The sequence below is a fragment of the Spinacia oleracea genome, chromosome 4 (assembly GCF_020520425.1).
Source record: "Spinacia oleracea cultivar Varoflay chromosome 4, BTI_SOV_V1, whole genome shotgun sequence".
Lineage (NCBI taxonomy): Eukaryota > Viridiplantae > Streptophyta > Magnoliopsida > Caryophyllales > Amaranthaceae > Spinacia > Spinacia oleracea.
The window spans coordinates 5,265,999-5,288,834 of NC_079490.1; the positions used below are offsets into that span (position 1 = coordinate 5,265,999).

At 36.9% G+C, this 22,836-nt stretch overlaps 2 protein-coding genes, 1 non-coding gene and 2 pseudogenes across 14 annotated transcripts; all 5 read right to left on the bottom strand.

Annotated features, from left to right (window-relative positions):
* Nucleotides 1-507: 507 nt before the first annotated feature.
* On the bottom strand, nt 508-587 carry TRNAL-CAG (transfer RNA leucine (anticodon CAG)). The gene has a single exon. It is a non-coding gene; the product is annotated as a tRNA-Leu (tRNA).
* Nucleotides 588-2,043: 1,456 nt separating this feature from the next.
* On the bottom strand, nt 2,044-5,336 carry LOC110805121 (putative wall-associated receptor kinase-like 16; annotated as a pseudogene).
* Nucleotides 5,337-7,077: 1,741 nt separating this feature from the next.
* Nucleotides 7,078-14,886, bottom strand: LOC110805119 (wall-associated receptor kinase-like 1). Of its 12 annotated transcripts, none has more exons than XM_056827801.1 (5): nt 14,650-14,886; nt 11,026-11,087; nt 9,140-10,824; nt 8,919-9,035; nt 7,078-8,652 (listed from the first exon to the last, which is right to left on the bottom strand). In XM_056827801.1, exons 3-5 carry the CDS (start codon nt 10,005-10,007, stop codon nt 7,463-7,465), a joined length of 2,175 nt encoding a protein of 724 aa, XP_056683779.1. In that variant the 5' UTR covers nt 10,008-10,824; nt 11,026-11,087; nt 14,650-14,886; the 3' UTR covers nt 7,078-7,462. The 12 variants fall into 12 exon arrangements, with proteins under 12 accessions (XP_056683779.1, XP_056683777.1, XP_056683778.1 ...); XM_056827799.1 differs by having other exon boundaries at nt 10,971-11,087; XM_056827800.1 differs by having other exon boundaries at nt 9,140-10,827; nt 10,971-11,087.
* On the bottom strand, nt 12,891-14,421 carry LOC110805126 (putative pentatricopeptide repeat-containing protein At1g12700, mitochondrial; annotated as a pseudogene).
* Nucleotides 14,887-18,957: 4,071 nt separating the features above from the next.
* Nucleotides 18,958-19,802, bottom strand: LOC130459872 (uncharacterized). The gene is made up of 2 exons (XM_056827492.1): nt 19,479-19,802; nt 18,958-19,413 (listed from the first exon to the last, which is right to left on the bottom strand). The coding sequence occupies exons 1-2, from the start codon at nt 19,800-19,802 to the stop codon at nt 18,958-18,960; spliced, it is 780 nt and encodes a 259-aa protein (XP_056683470.1).
* Nucleotides 19,803-22,836: the final 3,034 nt, after the last annotated feature.

Genomic DNA, 22,836 nt, shown 5'->3' on the forward strand with positions numbered 1-22,836 from the left:
CTATATATATATATATATATATATATATATATATATATATATATATAATAATTTTCAATTTTAATTGCAATATCAAGAATAAAATTAATTACAAAGATAGATGAATCCGTTCTTTTGAACTGAAAGAAGTTGAACTGAACTGAATGGAACTGCAATAAAGTTCAAAAGAACAGGTCCTTAGCTTACTTAATAACTTTATAAAATAACTACAAATAGTAAAAAAAAAAATAGACAATGTGTTTACTATACCTCAACACCTAAAGAATAATTTATTTATTTTCTTTTGTTTCTTTACATTTTATGTAAAGCCAATGTTAAAAAGTACGTGGGTTGAAAGCTCAATTTTATAAGGTGATTTCTCACGAACGCTTAATTTTATAAGGCTTTTTTTGAAAACTTTGCCTAAATTTAACTAAATTGAGAATAGGAAAAGTGGACAAAAGGAAATGAAGCTACACTACATAAGCAGATTATTTATGAAAATTAAAAGTTATTAATGGTAAAAAATGACGGCTGTGGGATTTGAACCCACGCCCTTTCGGACCAGAGCCTGATTCTGGCGCCTTAGACCACTCGGCCAAACCGTCTTTATTAATCCTCTTTCTGTTAATTAAATTATAGAATAATATTAATCCTGAGGGAAACGGCCACGCTTCTAGTTTTCATAATTAGTCAAACAAAAATTGTTGACAATTACATTCTCAATCACACTTGGACAACTCCCTACTCTACTTGTATAGAGAATTCGAGTGGGTTTAAAGTGAGTCATTGATCCCCTAAAACATGAATAAAATAACATAACCAAACCAACTACTAATCGAAAGAGTCTCACGGGTAGGGTTGTCAGTGGGGCGGATTTCTCGGGAGATCCGTCCCACATCCGCCCCAAATAGGCGGGGATGGAGGTAGGTTTGGCGGGTGATGGGGCGGGGATGAGTATAAAATCGTACCCGCCATGGGTGATGGGGTTGGTGTGGATTTTGCATTGAACCCGCCCCATCCCCGCCCGCCCCACCCCATCCCCACTTGCTCTGATCCATCACTACTCGCCCCGCTTCATACCTGCCATCGATGATGGGGTGAATTTAGATTTAATTTCATCTTTAGGTGATAATAGGTATTTAGGTGAGACTTTCAAGTTTTTTGTTTTGATTTTTTTTTTTGTTATGACGAGTATTCTTTTTTATTATATATGTTACTTTATTCATAAGGTATTTTTTTTTTTTCTAAAGTTAACTTTCATTGCTCCGTATATATGGCAAATTTTTGCTAAATAAAAAAAATTAGGCGGGTATTAGCACGGGTATGAAGCGGGGATAAGACGGGGATGGATAACCAGTTGGGTAGTGGAGCGGGGATGAATTTTAATTTACACCCGTTGGGACGGTGATTGGGATGAATTTTGTACCCGCCATGGGTGATGGGGCGGAGATAGGATGAAAATTTTAGGTGGGAATGGGGATGGAATGACCTACATCCGCATCCACCCCGCCCTATTGACATCCCTACTCACGGGCAATCATTCCCAAGAAAGACCCATATCAACCTCCAAGAAATCACATACGACCACAAGAACTATAGCTTTCTTGGCATTGTATTGCATCGCTATTTTTAACCCGAGAACTATAGCTTTCCATGCCTTTCATGCAACTTGCCCTTCCAAGAAAAAATAAATTGGTCGATCTTTATTAGAAGTGTTGGGTACAAGCACAATATTTTGTCTTCGGTTTTATATGGATACAGATACAATCCATTCATTCAATATACGTATGTATTGTCCTTGCGGCTCATTCGACACCATAAAAAGAAAAAAAAAAAAAAAAAAAAACCGTGTATATATCCTTAGATATCCTCTATTACGAGTAGTCTAGTAGTAATAATAACTTGCGATTTCTTCCCCTACAATAACATTATCATCGTTGTTGGAATGGTTGGGCTAAGGAAAGTTCTATTAACTTTGTCCTAATACTGACGGATTCATCGGTATTGGTTACTAATTTACAAAATCAACATACGCAAGATGCTCAACAGGAAACTGAAAAACTACTTGCAGGACTGTTCTTACTTGTAAAATACAGAATACATGAACTCAAACGCAAATAAAGTTCGAAAATAACCAAAAAATTATGCATTCTGCTCAGAAAATCAGATTTTGTATGTGTCTGAGATCTGTTAAATTTCTGATAATTTACATAACATACCCCTGCATCCTAAAGTCCTGAATTGGAGCTGTAAATAAGTAACCCTTGCAACAACACATACTCTCATAGTCACTATTCTCTAAACTACTCCGTAGTATTTACATTTGAATGAAAGAAATTTTCATAACAAGCTACCAAGGAGAGCACGTCTAAATAAACAAATCTTCCTCAAAATTTGAACTGGCGCGATGAATCCTGTTCTATGGCAGGCTGAACAGGCCGTTGTTCACTTGACATTTCATGGATTTCATTGTTGCTTTGATTAGCTACTTCTTCTAACACTCTTGCAACATCCTTCATGGATGGCCTATCTTCTCCTTTAACACTTAAAACATTTCTCAACAAGATTTCCAATACTGATAAGCTGTTCCTCAGATGCTTCCTTCACGAGTTGAGGCTCAAGAATATCAAAAAACTGATTGTTTTTTACTGAACTAATGAAAATCATAGCTAAGTTTCTATCTTCCATCCCAGTCTCCCATGAAATTGGTTTCCTCTTTGTTAACAGTTCAACAAGAACTACTCCGAAACTGTAGACATCACTCTTTTCAGACAGACGGCTTGTCAGAAAGTATTCAGGATCAAGATACCCAAAAGTCCCTTGAACTAAGGTTGTAACTTGAGTTTGATCAATGGGGACTAGTCTTGAGACTCCAAAATCCGCTATTTTTGCAGTGAAATTATCATCCAAGAGTATGTTGGATGACTTAATATCTCTGTGAATTATAGGCATTGAAGCTGCAGAGTGAAGATAAGCAATTGCATTAGCTGCCTCAGTTGAAATTCTCAGACAGTTTTCCCATGACAGCCAACGCGCATCATCACTGTGTATGTGTTCGAAGAGAGTTCCATTAGAGACGAATTCATAAACCAATAAGGGTACTTGAATCTCCAAACAACAACCTAAGAGTTTTACCACGTTTCTGTGGTTCGTCTGACTTAGGATTACCACCTCGTTGATGAACTGCTCGACTTGACTCTGATCACTTACCATTGATTTTTTGATTGCAACTACTTGGTCATTTGGTAAAATCCCCTTATAGACTGTACCAAAACCACCTTGTCCTAGAATATTTTGTTTACTGTAATTGTTGGTTGCTTCTCTCAACTCTTGAGCAGTAAATATTTTTGTTGTATCATTGTTGCCACTTTGGTTCAGAGATATTTGTTGTTTCAACAAAAAACCTCCGTTTTGTTGGAAGAATTTCTCCTTCATTTTCATATGCTTCCTTCTCTTGATACAAAGGTATATGCAGCTTATGTTGCCAGTACACAACATTAAGCCAACAATTGAACCTGCATGAAAATTCAGCAAGAAGCATTTTTAAGGCTCGCTATACAGTTGTATACTTGTATATGCAGTGAGTCAGTTTCCTAAGTCCAGAAATGCATGACAAACCACAAACATAGGTTGCGTTATCTTCGACTTATAAGACCTGAACTTATCTAAACTTACCTGAACTTATTTGATTTACAAGACCTTATATGACCTTGTAAGACCTTATTAACTTATAGAACCAAATAAGACCTTTTTGGACTTTATTAGACCTGATTTAAAGTTTAGTTGATGATTTCTAACTTTTAGCCCTTAGAACAATAGTTAATTGCAAAACCATTACTAACAACTATAAACTACGGAGTAATAAAGTAATTAATATTTACTTCTTATATTAAAATAATTAGATTTTATTGGAACATATAAGACGACCTTATTAGAAATTACCTAAACTTATTAGATCTGAAACTTATTTAAATAAGGTGTTATAAATTGAAGAGAACGCACCCATAGTATTATTAATTTTTTACTTCTATCTTGTTGGAATCTTTATTCGGTTAATGGTGGCCTAAATGCTACTCCTTGATTTAAATTTTAAATTAACTAGCAGAACACCAAGTTTGTAATGCTTACCACCAAGAAGAACCAAAAGAACAAGCCGGTTATAAGCTTTATCTTCAGAATTGTTTCGGACACAAACATAATGGTTTTCTTGTTGGATGCACCCTAGTTTACACTCCTTGCATTCTGATGGCACTAATCAAATTGAAAAACAAACTGAAACATAATCAGAAATTCCAATTTTGCAGCAGATTATAAAAAATTAAAAACATTCAGATGATTTATATCTAATTATCTGAAAAAGTATGAATCATTTACGCTTACCTTGGCAACCATAAGGAAGATAAGGATTCCCTGAAGTCCCATAATTACAGTAACAATCATATCCATCTGCAGAACCCTGACAATCTATGTTCGGGTCATCACCCGGGTTTGTTATGTTTCCGGGTGTCCATTCCAGTACAGTCGGAACTACTGCAACCTCAAACAGACTCGGATCAACAGCTTTACTGATAATGGGTGAACTCATGTTTACCAGCATTGCATTTGTGCAATTACCACCAAAGTTGAAAATGTTTACGCGATAAAACTCAATTGAAGAAGGAAGATCAAATCTGCAACACCCGCGACCAATGCAGTCATCTGTTATCATATGACTGTTATTACAAACTGATGTACACCCACCTAAGATGTTATTGTTTCTGTCCAACACAAGGGCGCTACTCCCACAACCGCCAACAAAAACAGAATTGTCTGATGAAAACGAGTAAGGAGTTCCACTGAGATCGATACTGCTTATGTTTGCATCTCGAGTGTTGCAGATCCTCTGCAATGGAGTATTTACTGTAATAGTGTTTTGATCTAAATGGAACTTTGTATGAATGTTTATCTGTTCAATCTCGAGGTTATACTTGTTCAGGAAAAGTCTTGGATGTGACAAAGAGGTGTTGCAGGTAACCGCGTATGGTAGGGTGTGGTAGCAATTGCTTCCTACTCCAAATGGGTATGGAATGGTGACATTTCCACAGATGTCCTGACAACCAGGTTTTGAAATGGGAGGATCTGAGGTTGGTTGAAATGAAGATGCCGAGGTTAACAGTGGGTGAATCCATGTACATAGAGCTATAGTGATGAACTGAAACAAGTAGCTAAACATGGTTTAGCAGATTCTTTTGAGCATAAAATTGACAGCATATAAAAAAAATTGAAGAAGTTACAGAACAGAAAAACTGCATATGCATGATAATATACAGTGGAAAAGTCAACTAAAGACAGCTTACCAAAATCATTGTATAGTTTGCAATTTGCATATAATAATAACAAGATGCAGAGAATCCATGTGTCAGAAAAAGGTCAGTGTCAATATCTTTATAGAATTATAGGATATTGACATATTGTATTGCTTTTAATAATACAAATTGCAAACAGTTGGGTGGATTATCTTTGGAGGACCATAGATTTTGAAAGTAACAAAATACCTTGAGGCCAAAACAAAGTGTTTCTTCTGTTCGGATATAGTTGTCACGTAAATAATTTTTAAGTACAGTACTCCTCAAATAAATGAGTTATTATAAGTAGATTACGATCGAGTTTCCAAACATACATGATATAGGGGGTGTTTGGTTATGAGGTGTTTGGTTATGAGGTGTTTGGTTATGAGGTGTTTGGAAAAAAGTGAGCTTTTGAGGTGAATTAGAAGTTTAACCACTTCAAAAGGCCAATGACAGTGGTTAGAGTAGGTTTGGAAGAGAGTTTTGGTTTGAAAACTAATTTTGAAAAAGCTCAATACAAGAGCTTTTTGCATTAGAGGTTTGAAGAAGTAGGTGTAAAATGATAATCTTGTCCTAATATTTTCAAAATTACAACCCTTACCAACCTACATCATTTTATGCCAATACCCTTAATGGTCATTTTACACATTAGCAACTAACATCTAAATTACCAAACACTTTACACAAGCAGCTAATTCAACCAACTAACCAAAACTAATACAAACAGCTAACTTAACAACTAATTGCCAAACAAGGCCATCATATAACGTTGTTCCGTCAAATAAAAAATCAAAATAAGATAATCCTATTTCAGTGGGTTGGTGAAAAACGGAAAGAGTGTTCTTAATTTATAACATAGTATGAAAAATTAGGACAATGTGACGATATCTGTCAAAGTTTGAAACTCCCTTCTCCATTCTCTTTCACACTAGATCCACGGCCTCCCATCATTCCCATGTGATCAAGTACTTAACAGTACATATTTGACCTTAAAAAACATTGACCATGTGACAATTTGTGTCATCAGTTCCACATACTCCGGATCAATGTAACCTTGGCTTTCCATGTCTGTATCATTTCTTGAACAATGACAGAGATGAGCAGTCTAAAATGTCAGAAACTTGGCAAACCAGTTGTCCAAGAATATGATGATTGATGACTTCTAATTCTAAAATACATATTAGAAATCATGTAAGCAATTTCAGGGTTAATTGTCAGATGGTTTTTACAGCAGATCAAGCAAGCACATGATCCCACAGTATGCATAAACTCATACTTGTATGGTTTCATTGGATTGTACAAGAAATCTACTCCTTCCATTTCTTTTTGATGTATCCATTTGGAATCTGGTGTGGTTTTTAAGAAAATTGGAATATTGGTTTGTATGGGTATAAGTGTAATGATTGGGTGTAAGAGAAATGATTGGGTGTAAGAGATTATAATAAATAAAGGAGTGAGAAAATAATAAAGAAATAATGTAAGAGAGATGAGTGATAATGATGGGTGATAAAGGAGGTGAGAGAGTGGGTATATGGGGAAGGGAAAAGAATTAAATATTATGGGTGGGGAAAATTAGGTGGAAATATGGGTAGAATCTTTAGGTATTTTGGTAATTAGATAGAAATGTAAGGGTACTTAAGGATAAAATGTATGTCCAAAAATAGAATAGATTCTAAATGGATACAACAATATGAAATGCTTAAAATGGAAACGGATACAACAAAAAGAAACGGAGGGAGTAGTATATACTGTAAAATGAGATATGCTGAGACCGACCAAGTACATATCTCTGCTATAACTAACGCGAGAGAAGTAGATAACTTGTTTCACAGAAACATTAGAACGTAGTTAAAGTTGAGAAAAGAAGAGTGCGGAAAATAAATGTACATGAAGCAGCCACTAACAGCAAGAATTGTTCTTGCTCAAAAAATACTAATAATAAGAAGAAAATAATCTAGAACTCAGAAGCTGTAATATGTCAGACAGAGAAGTTCAGAAACATGCCTTAACCTGACCTTTTTACACGCATCTGCTGCTCAGAAAACCGGAATGTAATATCTGTGATTTTGTTTCCTTGAGTTGGTTGAAGACCTTATATATGAAGAATTAAGAATTTATGTCTGAAATATTAACAAAAGAATTCCCTCGATGAGCTAACGAGGAGAGCTCATCTCAATAATCAGATCCTTCTCAAAATTTAACTGGCGAGATATATTCTGATCTTCAAAGGGCTGAAAACTTGGGTGTCTGGATTCACTTAACAAGACATGTTCCCCTTCGTTGTGTTGATCAGACCGAGAGTCCTTTACCTTCCTCATTAACCCTTCTAACTCCCTTGCAACATCCTTCATGGATGGCCGATCTTCTCCTTTTACACTTAGACATTTCTCTACAAGTTCTGCAATAGTAACAAGCTGTTCCTGAGATGCTTCCTTCAAGAGTTGAGGCTCAAGAATATCAAAGAACTGATTGTTTTTTACTGAACTAATGAAATGCATAGCTAAGTTTCTATCTTCAAGTCCCGTCTCCCATGAAATCGGTTTTCTCTTTGTTAATAGTTCAACAAGAACGACTCCAAAACTGTACACATCACTCTTCTCAGACAGATGACTTGTCAGAAAGTATTCAGGATCAAGATACCCGAAAGTTCCTTGAACTAGGGTTGTAACTTGGGTTTGATCAATGGAAACTAGTCTCGAAACTCCAAAATCTGCTATTTTTGCAGTGAAATTACTATCCAAGAGAATGTTGGATGACTTAATATCTCTATGGATTATAGGCATTGAAGCTGCAGAGTGCAGATAAGCAATTGCATTAGCAGACTCTGTTGAAATTCTCAGACAGTTACCCCAAGAGAGCCAACGTGCACCATCGTTGTGTATGTGTTCGAAAAGATTTCCATTGGAGACGAATTCATAAACCAATAAGGGCACTTCAGTTTCCAAGCAACATCCTAAGAGTTTCACCACATTTCGGTGCTTAATCTGGGTTAAAATGATTACCTCGTTGATGAATTGCTCAACTTGACTCTGGTCACTAACCATGGATTTTTTAATTGCAACTACTTGGTTATCGGGTAAAATTCCCTTATAGACCGTACCAAAACCACCTCGTCCTAGAATGTTATGCTTGCTGTAATTGTTGGTGGCTTCCCTCAGCTCATGAGTAGTAAATATTTTCATTGATTCGTTGTAGCCTTGATTCAAAGATAGCTGTTGTTTCAACAAAAAACCTCCATTTTGCTGAAAGAACTTCTCCTTCATCTTGATATGCCTCCTTTTCTTAATACAAAGGTATATACAGCTTATGTTTCCAGTACACAGCATCAAGCCAACTATAGAACCTGCATGATTCAAGCATTTTTTACAGTCCATTACGCAGTTGTACAAGCTCAACATATAGGTGTTACGTCACATATGGATTATAAGTTATGTAATCAGTCAAAACCGCTTCTGATTTCAGAAAAAACATGAGACAGCATATGGTACTATGTTTTCTTATTTTATGTTCTCAGTTGTAAACTCCATTCGTTTCAGTTCATGGCGTTGTTTTAATGCCAAAAAATAAAAGGGGAAAAAAAAACAGAGGTATTCTTTTTATAATGCTTACCAACAAGAACAAGCAAAATGATCAGCCGTGTTTTAGGACCATGGTTGCTGCGGATACAACGATACTGGCTTCCTTCTTTGAAGCACCCTTGTTTGCATCCCTTGCATTCTCTTGGGACTAAATTTGAAGAAAAACAGACTAAATTACGATCATGCAATTCTAATAAAAAAGAATAAATTTCAAAAGATTGACATCAAAACCTTGGGATAATTTATGCCTACCTTGACATCCAGAAGGAAGATAAGGATTCCCATAATACCCATAATTGCAGTAACAAACATAATTCTCTGGAGGACTTGCAACAGGATAGCAATTCCTGTTGAGTTTATCAGAATCCGCTGTTATGTTATTGGACGCCCATTCCAGAACAGTCGGGACTACTGCAAACTCTGACAGACTTGGATTGACCACCTCGTTTTCAATCACGGTCCTATTAATCAACATAGTGTTGGTGCAATCATTGACACCTTCACCATAACTGGAAATGTTTACACGGTAGAATTCCAGTGAAGTTTTAAGATCAATACTGCAACACCCACGACCAGTACATTTGTTCGTTACCATATGAACCTTATCACAAGCTGTTGCACACCCTCCTAAGATTGTATCACTTCTATCCAACAACAGTGTGCTACTCCCACAACCCCCCACAATAAGGGAATTGAAATCCCCTGAGAATAAGTAAGGGGTCCCACTAAGGTCGATGCTGCTGTTTATGTTCACATCTTGGGTGTTGTTGTTGCAGGTTTTCTGCAACTGGGTTTTCACTACTATGGTGTGTGGATACAGAGCAACACTGTCTTGTCTATTTAGAGTTATATGTGCTACTTCAAGATCAAATTTACTCAGAAAAAGCTTTGGAGGGAGCAAAGAGGTATTACAAGTAACCGCGTAGGGTGGGGTGTGGTAGCAATTGTTCCCAATTCCAAATGGGTACGGAATGCTCACGTTCCCGCAGATATCTTGACAACCAGGTTTTGCAATGGGAGGATCAGCCGTCGTCGGTGGTGTAGATGCCGCCGTTGGAAATGGGTGTACCCATAAAAACAGAGCTACTAAGATGATCTGGAACAAGTAGTTGTAAAACATTGTTTTCAAAACTTTTTGAGCCACCTAACTCAAACTTATCCCTGCAGCATTTCCTTGCTCTAACCCATAAAGATTTGAAAACAGTGGGAAAGTCAACGAAAGACAACTTACTGAAAATAATTGCCACTAGCTTTTAATAAGAACAACTCAAAGGAGGTTTCCTTGTTTTGGGAGAATCAAAGAAAATTTTTAATTTATAAAATACTACTCCATCCGTCCCAAGGGTTTTGATTCCTTTATTTTTTTAATTAAATAATAAAAAATTTGGGTTCTTAATTAATTAAATGAGGGGAGCAGAGTGAAAGGGTGAACTCAATGTTTGAGTATTTTATTAGGACACATTTTTTTTGTGGAATATACGAAGAAAATATTCCAAACGTAAAGAATAAAAGGGACATAGGAAGTATCTTCTTGCCTAACCGTTCACTCTGCTAATCTTTTCACATTCCACACACTCACAATAGATATATAAGTACATCCGTCTTACTCCCGGATGGACCTAGCTCTAGGTGCACGTGATACCATACCCGGGTATAAGGTGGACTTTGTACAAGATCCAAATCCATGTAGTTAAGGGGTTACTTAACATGATACATGATGTAGGAAACTATTTTTGACAAAGCAGAGAAACATAAGAAAACCTTAGTATTTTCTTAACCTTGATCAGATGACTAAGCTGATAGCTTACTTGTACTCAACCTCACAGATCCATCCAGGGTGGCCTTGCCACAGCTCATCTGCTCTTCGGTTTTGTGTATCATGCATTTTCCTCATTCAACTCTGAAGCTGAGACCAAAAGCTTCTGCATTTTTCGAACCTGCTATAAAGAAATAGATGACCTCGGTTATTACCATTGAATTAGGACAATGATCGTTGTATCAATATAAAAACTTCCTTCCCTAATAACAACAGGCTTACAACCCCCACCTTCCATATAAAGAAAAAGAATGCTAACCAACAGACCTGTGACAAGAGTACAAAATAAAACTTCCAACTTGCTCTGAAATGACACATTAACCTTAGCTAGCTGATACAAGTATTAATAAGATTGAGTTTTTCCCCCTGAAGTCTCTGTATAACCTGAAACAGTAAGAAGTATTCACTTATTCAGTGATACTAAATCTAACAGTTGAATTTTAATCTCCAGCTTCAAGTGTTTTCGCCTAGCATGATCAAGAAATGGGCCGGGAAGTTACTATCAAGAGCAGGTAGTACCACAAAACACTAAAACAGCCATACATAAATATTTGGTTAATGTGCAGTAACATGAAGAGCAAGAAATTACCAACTTCAAACTCTAATAATCATTGATTGTCAAAATTAGTATATAGATAAAAAGTCAAACCGATGCCATTATTGAGAAACGGAGAAAATACAAGTTTAAACAATAACTAAGGAGACGGGGGAAATTCCTAATCACATTGACCTCAAGTCTAAGCTGTGGGTCTTGTGGCATTAAGCCTCTCGCTGATTGCATTCCATTTTAATGAAGCCAAAGTTTATCGGAAAAACTGACGCAACTCCCTGCAATTTTAAAGGTCACTATCACTATCTTGGCATTGGACCAGCTCAATCGCATTTTTGAAATCTGAGAAGAGATGTATTGTCACAGCCACAGACTCCCTCTTTGGTACCACATTATTACAACTTTTGTTGCCTTGTCTGATATTTTCTGTATAATCTTATTCGTCTTGGCATCTATTTGACATTGTTAGAGCAGATTAGCTGAATAAACTCGCATGACAACATTCACTTCACTTGAGTCTTTACACTTCAAATCAGCAAGCAATGATTTACCAGCAGGCTGGTTATCATAATTCACCTGATATTCCAACAGCAGGAAGTTCTAGCGAATCCGACACTTGCAGGTTTTGAAGCCTTGTTATTATATTGATTGGCATCATTCTCCTAGGATGAATAAAGTCGGGCCTATCTTCTGTCTCTACCAGACTGCATCAACCAAACTACTCTACCCAGGAAAAATTAATGTAACAGATTCATCATCCATACGCACAGTTAATATTGCTGCATCTCCAGCTAACAACTCAAACTCCTTTGCCATCTCTTCCTTAACTGACTTAGTTGTATCAGTTTCAGGAAGACAAAACTCAATCTTTTTTGCATGAACCCCAACGTCACAATCCATAAATCGCCAGTACCAAGTCATTACCCTTCGACAACTTCCCCTTTAACCTGAATATTTTGTCTCACTGACAAAATACTTCAGACAGAACCAGCCGGTGAACTAGCCATCAGATCATGGGTACTAAGAAACGACAAACCCACAGATTCTGATCTCAGAACGGGAGAACTAGATGATGAAGGCTATATCAAGAATCACTCAGATCAAGGAACAGGGCTTGAAAGAGATCAATTGCTGACAATATCTATGACACGGTCACACAGGACCCAAACTCTTCTCAATAAACTACTTCACCATTGGGTCAGTCAATTTTCCAAGGGCAGTAAGCTTTTTTCCAAAGCTAGACCTGAGTTAGTGCACTCACAACATGAGAATTTCCGAAGGACCATCTGAAGCAAGCAGATCCCAAAATCTCAGGCGACATAAATGCAGGTGTACCTGCAGTATGAGCTGCAGCCTGTAGTGCATTGTTAAAGCATTGTTTCAAGTAAACTTCAATTTTTACCTTGCCCAGGTTTCAAAAGATGTTATCACACTTGAGATATCTGTGACAAAAATAGGAAGGCTAGATGGTGCAACAAGGAATCACAGACAAGGACTATATACAGATTAAATAAAGCAAGCCATCTCTGACAATAAGGCTGACATAGAATTTTACTTAGATACCTGTAGCAGAATTCTTGTTTATCATATCTCCAAAATCTAATCAAGGTTGCAAACTTGCAATTATCTTATTCAAGTCACTTGATGAACTTCCCAAGAAGGTCCTTGTCCGAGTCACTTAAATTATCAGAAGAAATTAGGCCAACAAGTAACGGAAAAGTTTCAGCATCACCCTTCAAAACCCTTGCTAACCATAAGCTCACAGTAGTACAATGCATTTGACAAGTCTTTAATGAGAAAATATCCTCTGACGATCATATTATAAGTAACAACAACATTAGGGGAGCAACCGTCTTCCATTATCCTCAATAATTGAATCGCTTCCCTCATGAACCCTTTAATCATTGTAGTGAATATTACAAGGTTAGGTTGCAGACCCTTCAATACAAGATCAGAGAAAAAATCTGATGCATCTTCAAGTCTCTGAGTCTCACACAAACTGTCTATTAGAATACTATAGATGACAATAGTAGGCTTAACACCATTATCCTCAATATTTTCGAGTAATGCCACAGCTTCAACAAGTCGTGCACTTTTGCATAGTCCATCAAGCAATGAAACATACGTGAAAACATTTGGAGAAATTCCATGAACTCGCATTTCTCTGAACAACTCATGTGCAAGTTTAAATCTACTGGCTTTGCATAGTCCATCAATAAGAGTGGTAAAGGTAATAGCATTAGGAGTCTCTCTGAAATATTCCTCGAAAATTGTCAGGGTCTGGTCAGTGTTTCTAGTCTTGCACTATCCATTATCACAGTACTGAAACTCACAATATTAGGCTCGCAACAATTTTGGGCCATGATATCAATTAGTGTTTCTGCATCTTCCATCTGACCACGCGAACAATAACCGTCAAGTAAAGCGTTGTAAGTAATGATGTTTGAAACATGTCCTCTCTTTCAGTCATATGTTGTAGAATGGCTACTGCTTGATCAACACCCCATCTTTACATAACATGTCAACCAGCATGTTGTAGGTCTGAACAGTAGGTGCTATACTGTTGTGTATCATCTCATCAAATACAACCTTAGCTTGTTCCGGGAGGCAGAATTGTAGAGGCCTCAAACCAAGGAAGTATAATTGACAACATTGGGTAGAATGCCCTCGGTTTTCATAGCGGAGAACATGTCTAGAGCGTGTTTTAAGAACCTTTCCTTTACAAAGACTATCAATTATAGTGTTGTGCTGCATTTTAGTGAGCAATATCAGAGGCCGGCATTATCACCTTTGACCATAGCAGAAAAGGTAAAAACAGTAGGTTGGAAACCAAGCTTGACAATTTGATCCAACAAATTTGCAGCTTCCCAGTAGCTTATCATTATGGATAAAGCCATTGATAAGGGTGTTGAAGATAACAGAATCAGGGAAATCGCCAAGCTTAAGCCTTTTACCAAGAAGGGAGAAGCCGAAATCAATCCGTCCCCGATAGCAGTAACAATTGCCAAGAATACCAATAGAAATAACGGTAGAATGAGGATGAAGCTGTTTCAATTTGAGAATGGCAATGAAGAGCTGATTGAAAACAATGACAGGAACGTGGGGACGCAAATAAGTCAATTCATGGAAGAGGGAAAGGGATAATTTGAAACCGGAAAACCCTAATTTTCATTGTTCATTAACAGATTGAAGAAACGATTTACGATTATCAAGATTATGAACAATATGTACAAAATCAGAAAACCCTAATTTGCATTGTTCATTAACAGATTGAAGAAACAATTGACGATCATCAAAATTATGAACTGTAGTACAAAATTGAGTAATATCCGGGATGAAATCGAAAATGAAGAAGAGAAATCAGTGGGGAAAGGGGATTAACAGGGAGAAATATACCAGTGAAGCAATGCAACATTGCTAAGAAATTACTGGAAATTAATTGTTGATAAAATATTGGAATAATTTATCATAATCAGCTTATCCTCTGTTGAATGCTCCGCAATTTCCTTAATCCTTCTTGTTCTCAGTCCATTTCAGCAACTGCAACTTTGCAAGTGCCATGGGGAGGAACGAAGTAACGATTAACGAACGATAGTGACCGGTGAAGCTGGCAAAAAGGTCGTTGGGTAGGATCCGGGTCGGGTTCGGGTCGGATCATTTTCAGTTCTATTGAAAATTTACTTATGAGAAACTAATCGATTTCAACTACAATTGATTTTTGTCGGGTCCAATTGAGTCGGTCAATTCGGGGCATTCCAATTTAGGTCATTCAGTTTCAAGAATGGGTCAGGTTAGGTCAGGCCTATTTCATTTCGAGTTGATATTAAGTGATCTTGTTATGAGTATATATTTTGTCGCTTCTACTAGTGAATCATTTGCGGCTACAACAGCTCTTAAAAATATATTTCCATAATCAATTGAAAACGAATGAAAAGTTCCTATGTAAGAGTTAAATATTGGCTTGAGTAAACCATGTTCAACGAAGAACTTATAATTATCTTGAATTTCAACCAAACACTGTTGATCTGAAAGGCCTAACCCTGCAACATGTTCATTAATTACATCACACTCTTTGAAAACCAATCAGGACTAATTACAATATTAAAAAAAGTTTTTGTTACTTGAACTTAACGTAACGATGATACATTTCAGTATTTCACTTGTTCATAGTCTATCATTATGTACGAGTAAAACACATCCTTCATACATCAAGTGATTTGATATCTTCTTTTGCTTTAAAAGGTTAAAAGTTTCAATAGTGGGGCCCTACACTGAATCCTGGTGATGGGTCGTATTCTTCATTTATTAAATTTTTATTTCGTTTTCAATCAATTTGAATAAACATTAGACCAGATTGCTTGATGCTTACCATTGTGGCAAACTACGTGTCTACGTCTTGTAGTTTTGTAAATTCCAAGTAAGATCAAACAATCTCATTACGACTTCGTGAGAGCAAATATGTTAGTAAAGATTGACATATGTGATCCACCAAAGCCAAATAAGTTGTAGTTTTTTTTTTTTTTTTAACACATGATCGGAATTATATTAAACTAAAAATAGAAGGTTCGTTTACAATTTCGGGACAAAAACCAAAAACTTACTACCCCGAATAATAACCCCTGAAACCCAGACCTTCTATTATCCCAAAATAGGTACAAGAGAGACAAAGAATCACCAAGCTTCTAAGTAAAACACTGTTGAGACATCCAAGCTTGGGATACACCATATATTTAAGTGAACTATTTTCCTGAAGCGCGAGTACTCTCCTCCTCCACATCCTGCGAATGCTCTTGCACTTGAGCAATTCTTGTTAGGCCTGCCGCCGTCGTCATAACCGTAGTGGCAATCGTTCCAAACATGATTTTTGTTGTGAAAGTTGGAGAATGTACTCGTCAGAAATGTCGTCCTCCAAATTAATTACATTGCAGCTGTTGTTTCCCTGCTGATGTCGCCTTCTCTCTGCATCTTCTAGCTTCTGTAGATCACCTTGGTATGGGATGCTGGCAAAAGGAGGGGGGTTGAGGAAGAAGTTATGACCAACTGCCATCTCCAGCGCATACTGAGGAAGGGCATGTGCTACTTTGTTATTTGCTCTTGGTGTGTGTTTCACCACTAAGGATTTGAACTTCCCCATAAGAGTGGCAACATCAGTTAACACGGGTTTAAGCTCTTCATGGTATCTACCATTCACAGATCCTAGCATTTGCAATAAGGCTTGTGCATCTGTTTCCACTTCCAAATTCTGAATTTCATAGGAGGTTGCCATAAGCAAACCTTCCCTCATTGCGTAGAGTTCAGCAGCAAGGGGCGTGATTGCATTGAACTTACTTGAGAACCTCATATACCATCGTCCAGTGGCTCCTCTGAAAACTCCACCTCCACCAGCATCATTGTGAGCCTTCCAACTTCCATCAGTGTTGAGTTTTAAGTAATCATATGCTGGAGGAGTCCACATTGTTGGCTCCAACTTTGCTTTGCCCTTATCCTCACCCTGGAAAATTTTGTTAGTAGTGATGTAATCAACATAGAAGGCATTATAAATGGAAAAGGCCTTAACCATTTTATTTTTAAACACGGCATGATTTCTAGACTTCCAAATGTGCCAAATGGCTACGCAGAAAATGGTCTTCCAAGTTCTAGATTGACGTAGATTAAAATTAATCCAGTCAGTCCAAGAGAGATGGAAGAAACTTTGAAGATTGATGCAATTATGATTAACTAACCTGCTGAAAATGTAGTTCCATAGGATACTCGACTCCCAACAATCCCTAAATAGATGCAAATGATCCTCCTCTAAAGCAAAACAACGAGTACAAATCACAGATATGCAGTTTATTTTGATATGCAAGTTTTTTGCAACGGGAAGGATTTCATGACAACAGTTCCAAATCAACATCTTGTATTTAAAAGGAATTTTGATTTTCCAGAGCAAATTCCAATTAAAAGGGGCACTAGAACAGATCACTTGGTTAGTAGGATGAGTAAGAAGATAATAAGCAGTTTTGACAGAGAACTCACCATTTTTGCTTGGAATCCATCTGATCTGCTAACTCAGAGTTGATAGACAAGGGAACAGCCCTAATTAACTCACAAATTTCAAGAGGAACAAGGTGCTCAATTTTCCTTAAATCCCACCTCCCATCCCTAATGATGTCACTAAGCAAATAATGACCCACAGCATCAGGGATGTCCCTATCTATAATTTTATAAAGCGGCCCTGATCCCACCCAATGGTGACACCATAACGAGGTAGTTTTCCCATTTCCTATACCCATTATTAAACCGTTTTCCAGTAGGGGGGCGACCTTTCAAAATGTCTCTCCGAATAGGGGATTGATGAGGACTCGGGTTACAATTAAAAAAGTTACAATTACGCAAATATTTTTCTGAGAACAGACGGACCCGTAACTTATCCGGATTAGTTAACAATTTCCAACCCAGCTTAGCCATAAAGGCGATATTCCATGGGTTTAGACTTCTAATTCCCAAACCACCCTTCCCCAGAGGCTTAGTAACATTAGCCCAACTTGTCCTGACCATGTAACGGGACCTATCCACTTTGTTCCATAGGAATTTCCTACTAGCCTTCTCCAAGGAATGGGTCACCATAGAAGGAAGAATAGAAGTTTGCATATTATATAAAGGATAGGTGTTTAAGACTGACTTAATAAGAGTACAACGGCCCGCCATATTAAGCAACTTTGCCTGCCATCCTTTGATCCTATATAGGGTTTTATCCAAAAGGCACATGAAATTTGAAAATTTTAATTTATTAGGACGAATATCTACACCTAAGTATTTACCAAAACAACTAGTCATACGCAAACCATACTCACCAGCCAAATTGTTGCGCAACACATGACTCATATGTTGTGGGAAAATAATACTAGATTTAGCAGTGCTAATACGCAGACCTGAAATATTACCAAAGTGAGTAAGGGTGTTAAACATAGTCTCTATATTCTGAGAAGTTTCATTCCCAAATAAAAACACGTCATCCGCATAAAAAGCGTGGGATACACTAATAGTTTTGGACAACTTTAATGGTTTCAGCCTTCCAAAACCGCATTTTCAATCATTACCGATAATCTATCCAGGCATAAAACAAAAAGATAAGAAGAAAGTGGGTCACCCTGTCTAATTCCACGAGTTGGAGAAAACTCCGAGGTTATCTCCCCATTCCATAAAACACTAATCCTAGGGGATGTAACACAAGACATAATAAGGTTGATCATACCAGTGGGGAAATTAAAACTAACAAGAGTATCCCTAATGAAACTCCACTCCAAACTGTCATAGGCTTTTGTTAGATCTAACTTGATTGCCATTATACGTCTTCCTTTCCTGCTTTTATGAAAAACGTGGGCTATTTCTTTGACCAGAATAACGTTGTCCTCTATACCCCGACCTTGAATAAAGCTAGATTGAAACGGGCTGATGATTTTTCCTAAAATTGGACGAAGACGATTAGTAACCACTTTAGTAATTAATTTGTAAATGGTGTTACAAGCCCAATTGGACGAAAATCACTCATTGTTTCCTAGCTCTCCTTTTTTGGGATGAGGGTAATATAGGAATTATTGATCTCCCCAGGAATACAACCTCTAGTAAAGCAATCAACACAAAACTGGGTAATGCTATTTCCTAATTCCGTCCAATATCTTTGATAGAAAACCGGTTGGATCCCATCTGGGCCCGGGCATTTTATTGGTCCATACATGACAAGTTGAATTTAATCTCTTCCTTTGTAACAGGACGACCCAAATCAGAAATATCCTCAATACTTAAAACTTTGCTAGTTGGAAGAACTGCCCCAAAATTACTGCAATCATGAGTGGTTCTAAACATATTGCTATAAAAGTTTGCCGCCATATTTTTTAAAGTATCAGGATCAGTAACCCAATCACCATGATCATTTTTCAAAGTTAGGACCTTTCCTCTACTTTTTTTAATTTTAGCCAAAACATGAAAATATTTAGTGCTATAATCCCCAAACTTTCTCCAATTAATCCCTGTCTTTTGAGCCCAAATTTGCCTTTCCTTGTTAAAGATATCTGTCAAATCCTTAATTAAGCTAGCTTCCAAATTAACTAAAAAGGTGCTATAATTCTTTGCTAAGGCTATTTGAATTCCGTTAATACGAGCTAAAAGCCTCTTTTTCTGGTTTCGAAGATTTCCAAAAATATTATGGTTCCAATTACGAATATTACTTAAAAAATTATTACGCCAATTAGGAAATCAGTATTAACAGACAGCCAATTACTAGTAAAGAAATTCTTAAAATTTGGATGTTCCATCCATACTTCTTTACAACGAAAAGGAAATGGACCTTTAAGAATGGGATTATCTAATGACACTATAATAGGACAATGATCAGAATGAATTCGAGTTAAGTGGTGTACCTTAATATGGGGGAAAGCATCCAAGAGAGGTGGGTTGGCAAGAGCTTTGTCGAGCCGTTCCATGATCAATTTTGCCCCTTCTCTCGCATTTTTCCATGTATAAGGACAACCACTGTATCCCAAATCCATCAAACCTGCAGCATCCATGAGGTTATTAAGATCACTGCATTGCCCCCTGCGAAAATGTAATCCCCCGTAATTTTATACATTTCATTTATATAGTTTAACGTATATTTAATATATTTAAATAAGAATTTATGAATTTTGGAAATAAATATATAATTAACGTATATCTATTTATTACATTTTAATATTTTCAACGATTTACGAAATCGAAAATGATTTTAGAATTTTAAGTTGAAAAGAATTTGAATTACGAAAATTGATTGAATTTAGAAAATGATCCCTATTCAGTTTTGGATTTGAATCATAAAAGCTAAATCTTAATTCTAAGCCACTTGGAAAAGCCCAAACAATAAAACCCAAAACTCAATCTTTCCCTTTTTCCTATTTCACGTAAAAAAAAACAAAACTCAAAACCAAAACCCTTGCAAAACTCACGTGAACTCTCAAAGCCTCAAGATCTTGCTTCTCTTCACGTCACTGCCGTCATTGTTGCTTCCCAGCCGTCGGAGCACCGCCGTGTTCTCGCCGCCGGTAATCCTTCCTCCTCTCCCCTCTCGTCGTTCTCCTCCCTTTTGTTTCTTGTGTTCATTTTCTCACTTCCTCAACTCGTCGCTTCTGTTTGCTTGAACCAACGACAGCCGCCGCGGCCCAGCCGCGACCTTCAAACCAGCTCCACCGTCGCTTCTCCTACCACCACCATCCTTGTTGTGTTGTGCCGCCCTCCTGCTGCAGCGCCACTGCACTGGCCGTCGGCTTCTTCTTCTTTTTCTTTTCTCTTTGCTTGCTCCTCTTGCACGCACCACCACTAGCACGCGCCGCCCAGGCTTCTCTCGACCACCTGCGCCGCCGTCGCGCTGCCTCCGCGACCACCTGTTCATGCTATCGTGCAGTCCGCCGCCGGCCAGCTCCTTATCTCCCTCTTTGGTTAATCCTTAAACCTTAAAGCTAATTAATGTTTTAATTATACTTTATCACTTTAATTCATGTTTTGGTTGAATAAGTTTATGATTTTTATGATTTAGTTACGAATTTCAGATTTTAATATTTGTTTAATTAATAATTTAATTTTCAGATTATATAATTGGTTTGAAACGAGAATTTGAATTAATTTTAAGGTTTTAATATTTTAAGTTCATGGTAGGATGATTATAAGTTGTTAAATTATTATTTTTATGATTTTAGACATGTTGAATATATTTTGCAGTAGTTTTAAATCACCTTATATTGCTGGAAATTTGTAAAGGGCATGTTTATTGAAGTTTATGATAATTGGTGATCATTAGTGTAGTAATCACTATGCTAGGAGGTTTAGTAGCTAAGTATTGACATTGGGGAATGTTCTAATTATGTTTAGGAAGGGTTTGAAGCTCCCTAATGTTGCTGAAAATTCAATGTGAATTGATATGAGTTTATATTGGTTGTTGTTAGGTGGAGAATTCTCCGTAGGCGACTTTTGAATTATTAAAGTGGTCTCGCATTTTGTTTACACAAGGTACGTACATACCTGTGTGCTTGGAATGTGTGCTAATTGTTGAAACCATGTTGAATTTGTTGTTGAACTTGGCTATGTTGATAGTATTGTTGAACTTGGTGATGTTGATATTATTGACGAACTTAGTCAGGTTGAAGTTGCATGTTTAATACTGTTGCATGGACATATTGAACCTATATTGCATTATGAGAATTATAACATGTTAGTATGGATGATTGATGCAAACATGTATGATTGGGAACACTAGATTACTTTGTATATATTAATTCAGATCAGTTGATTGTTGTTCCCTTTTAGCTTTTCACTACTTTATGAGGGCCGAGGACCTTGTTTAGTAAGTTGAAACCTTATACCCATATAGAGGGGTTAATCAGTATTAAAGGAAATGTTGGATTTAATTGGAATGAGTCTTGTTTGATCCCTTTATGATCACTTACTTAATTCCAAGATAAAAACAGTTGTGAATACATGTGGTTTGTATGCCTTATGTGATTGTTGTGTCATAACAGGGTTTCAATTTGTAAATCATGTAAAGTGAAACTGAGTAGCAATAGCTTTAGACTGTGCACGTCTAAAGTGACGGACAAACAGGAGTTGGGGTTCATGGTGGTAGCCCATGGCCTTTAATTCGGACCGGATTGATCACCGTGTCCTATTTTTATTCAAACGTTCCTCGATATCGCAGGTCACTGAGGTTACGGAGTCGCGCCCGTACCTCGTCTTCCTTAGTGAAGCCTCTAGCTAGAAAACTCGGTCCATTGTCTATTTCAACTAAAATAATATTATTGTTATAAGTCTAGCCTAGTCTAGTCAAGTATGGTCGTCAAATTATCATGTTTGTCTGCCCTTATTTATGTTCATTAGTATCATGTTAGGATGGTTCGTTTAATAGTATCATGTTAGGATTATTATTGTTTTAGTATGTAGTACTCAGCTTTGCTGATTACGTGCTTTGTTTGTGTGTGTTGATCATGGCTATGCCTTATTGATCCTGTGATGACCCAACTTTGGTGAGCAGTCTCTAAGGATCAATAAGCGTTGCCCATCTACAGGTTTGAAGATGATGCATCATTGGGATCGGGATTAGAGAACTTGTAGTTATATTTGTTTTATTAAGTGATTTGGTTTATTAACTTAGATTTGAAAGTTGTCGTACTATTCGTATTTCCTTATTTCCGTTAATTGGTTTTGGACTTAATATGTAATCGATTATTTATGAACCTAAAAGTTAGTTTTATGTTTTCCGCTGCAAAATTCTGAATAAGTCGTACGTTTTCACACGGGCGGTAATGCCTTGATAATTCTCTATAGTTATATTTAAAAAAGGGTTGTTTTAGAAAAAGGAAATTGTCGGGGTGTTACAAAGTGGTATCTAGAAGCTTATGGTTTTACTTTAATAAATTTTTAGGCGCCTAACTATCTAGTTATTTAAAATGAATTTCTTAAAAAATCGAGCTTCTACGTATTATAGTGTTCAAAAAAATTGGTACTTTTTTTTGGGGGGCGATTTCCTTTTGTCTTGTTTGAAAGTATATAATATTTCTTATTTAAGTTCGAAATCAA